The following is a 3,143-nucleotide window of genomic DNA, read 5'->3' as shown; positions in this document are numbered from 1 at the left end:
TTGGCCTTCCAAAAGAGGACACGACTAGAAATCAGTGGTTAAGTTGTATTTACAACACTGTTCCAGAACACTTCAACCCAAATATTAATTTGTGTGCAGCACATTTCATGGAGGACTGTTTCCTGATCCTGGAAGAGTAGACTATAATGTCGGCAGTTCTGACTCACAGACTGTAAGTACGTTTTCATTTAAAGGATTTGCCACTGACGATTCAAACGTGAGTTTTGAGCAGTGTAGAGTAGCGCTTGTTTGTCATTTCTCCGATCACAAATGCAGACATGGTTTTATGTTTACGCGGCGCAATGCAACGCAACGCGTAAAAAGACAGTATAAGTCATTATAATCCGTAATTATGTCCCCACTGGATGCAACAAATGCCTCGTTTGTAATGGGTTTTCATGTTTTTGTCTCGTCGCTTCGGCCGGACAGGGCATCACAGTATGGTAGGGGCGTAACATTTCCGTCACATGCTTGAGGTATTCAGCCAATCACAACGCACTGGATAGCTGGCCAATCAGAGCACACCTCGCTTTTCAGACTGATGAGCTTTGTAAAAATCGACGCGTTTCAGAAAGGCGGGGCACAGAGGAGAAACAATAATGTACAGTATGTGGAAAATAATGTGTTTTTTGAACTTTAAACCGCATAAACACATTTCATTACACCAAATACACAAAATAATGTTCTTTTTAGCAACATCATATGACCCCTTTAACAGATGCTTTTGTCTAAAGGAAATTACAAATGAGTGATGCTACCTTTCTGAGATCTCCTCTAACATCTCCATGAGTTTGGCAGCCAGACCCAGCCGCCTGAACTCCAGTGCCACAGAGAGGGCAGTGACGTGCCCGTGCCATTCCTCTCTAGCGACGGACCCCTCTGCCTTTCCCATGACTACGAGATGACAATTGACATACAGGTTAGAATTACTCCGGTCTGACAGTTGTACATGAAATCAGAATTGATCCTAGTTACTGTTTTAACACATGTTCCTAGTCTTAGTGTGAGCGATTCGTGTTTTTCTACTGCATCAAAATGCATAAATTTTTCTGCCTCTGAAACAACTTTTCTTTTCAGAGGACATCATCAGTCCCTGTTATTATTAAGCCCTTCAACCAGCTGGATACATTCTGGTATGCAGCATCTATTTTTTCACAATTGTTTTTCACACAGGAACATGCCAGATTTCGAAGTAAAATGACTTTCTATATTCTACAGAAGAAAGTAAGTCATATGGATTTGGAACCACATAAAGGTGAGTTTTTATTACTCTCAATGACAATGTGACAGATCAGAAAGAGACACATTTGACTCACTGTAGCCCATGAGTTCACCTCCTGGAGCCTCTGCTACTATGAAATACTCCGGCCAGTGAGCTAAATACTGAAGATAGAAGGGAATTCCATACTGTGTACAATAAATGAAAGTTAAGTTATGAATAATAAAGAGAACGACGACCTAGTGACATACTGATTAACTGATATTTTGGTCATTTTGAGATGTGTTTTAAAGGATACAGTTTCTGTCAAGGGGTCCAGATTACTGTGGGATGAAAATACACAAATTAATGTAAATATCACAATCTCATATGATGAGCAGCATATAGAAGCAAAACTAAGAGAATTAAACATTACAGTCACATGTGGAATAGCTTAAACCGCTTTAAGCCCCGTTCACACCAAGAACGATAACTATAAAGATATAGTTCTAAAAATCATTCTCAATATTAAAGAATAGAAGAGTTCACACCACAACTATAACGATAAAGGCACAGAGAAACGAATGGGGACAGGAGAGATGTCAATCAATAAATTGAAAAAAAAAAAGTAACTTGCGTTACTTATTTGAAAAAGTAACTCAGATATTCTCTTGTAAATTAAAAAGTAATGCGTTACTTTACTAGTTACTTGAAAAAAGGTAATCTGATTACGTAACGTGCGTTACTTGTAATATATTACCCCCAACACTAGAATCCATCCTGCTGTAACGAGCTCGAGGATTTAAAGCGGCAGACGTGCGTGTGGACGATAATATCGTTATCGTTCTTGGTGTGAACGGGGCTTAATAGAATGATTATTAACATTTAGTATACAGGTAAAACTCCGATATCACTAGATGTTTATTCAGATCATGTTTAACATGTAGATAATACACAATAGCAAAATAACGCAGGGCAGTATGCTAACAGAAAGTAACGTACCATGTTTTTTGAACAAGTAACGTACCATGGTATTCGTGGAAGTACGCTCGAGTATGATACATGTTCAAAAAACAGTACTTTCTTACGGTTAGTATACTGTAATGCATTAATGGTTATATTGATTGTTATCTACATGTTGAATATCTAACAGCTGTGGCGGATCATGGTAAAGGTAACGTTACAGTGAAGGCGGTATTATCATCATCAGGCACATTCAGTACTTTTTTTTTTTTTAATGATAATTATTAACGCTATTACATCACTATTACTCACATATTGTTGAATTTAAACAGATCATCGCAGGTGAAAGCTCGTAATGTTGTCATTCTCCCGTGTGTGCACTGTGCAGGACGACGCTCTGACCTCTCACCTTACGTCACACGTGGACGTACGACGTTTCATTGTCTTTTTAAACAGCGACATCTGTCGGTTCAGTGGAGAAATACACCGGCGTTTAATTTTATTACAATTATTTAATCAATAATACTTTTAATACGAATTATTTGTTTACTAATATTTATGTATTTAACCCGTATATTAAATACATATCAATTAAAATTAAATAACATATATTAAATGAGAATATTGAAATGATTTACAGTCTCATTTTTTAAAGACGTTTTATTGTTTATGAAAACAGCACAAAGTAGTATGTTAATAGTTGAGTACAACAGTGTTTTTAGACACTACATTTTCCCCTGAATTTAATCTTCGCATTTCATTGCAGTTTCATTTGTTTAAGACTCATTGACTGTTTTCTCTTTGCTTTGTTAGTTCCTCTCAAACATGTTATATAGTCCCTTCCTTGTCCAGAGAATGGGCTTTTATTCTCTCAGGTGTGTAGGTGGAGTGATGCAGGATCAGGTGTTGGATTGCTCTTTAAAAGCATGTGTTTAAGTCTCAGAAGTTCAGTAACTGCTTTCACTGGAGCGTCACACCTGCA

General features: G+C 37.4%; 1 protein-coding gene across 1 annotated transcript in view; it reads right to left on the bottom strand.

Moving 5' to 3' along the window:
- The window catches only part of LOC107704076 (N-alpha-acetyltransferase 20-like), a 4,623-nt gene extending 2,034 nt beyond the window's left edge, over nucleotides 1–2,589 (bottom strand). The window contains exons 1-4 of the mRNA XM_016506919.1: nucleotides 2,474–2,589; nucleotides 1,518–1,542; nucleotides 1,317–1,407; nucleotides 759–894 (exon numbers count right to left, since the gene is read on the bottom strand). Of these exons, the coding sequence (XP_016362405.1) occupies nucleotides 759–894; nucleotides 1,317–1,407; nucleotides 1,518–1,542; nucleotides 2,474–2,526 (305 nt within the window). The 5' untranslated portion in view covers nucleotides 2,527–2,589. The remainder of the gene's footprint in view (nucleotides 1–758; nucleotides 895–1,316; nucleotides 1,408–1,517; nucleotides 1,543–2,473) is intronic.
- Between the last annotated feature and the right edge of the window lie 554 nt (nucleotides 2,590–3,143).

Source organism: Sinocyclocheilus anshuiensis, unplaced genomic scaffold (assembly GCF_001515605.1).
Source record: "Sinocyclocheilus anshuiensis isolate Anshui unplaced genomic scaffold, SAMN03320099.WGS_v1.1 scaffold534, whole genome shotgun sequence".
Taxonomy (NCBI): Eukaryota; Metazoa; Chordata; class Actinopteri; order Cypriniformes; family Cyprinidae; genus Sinocyclocheilus; species Sinocyclocheilus anshuiensis.
This window is presented reverse-complemented; position numbering and strand designations above follow the sequence as displayed.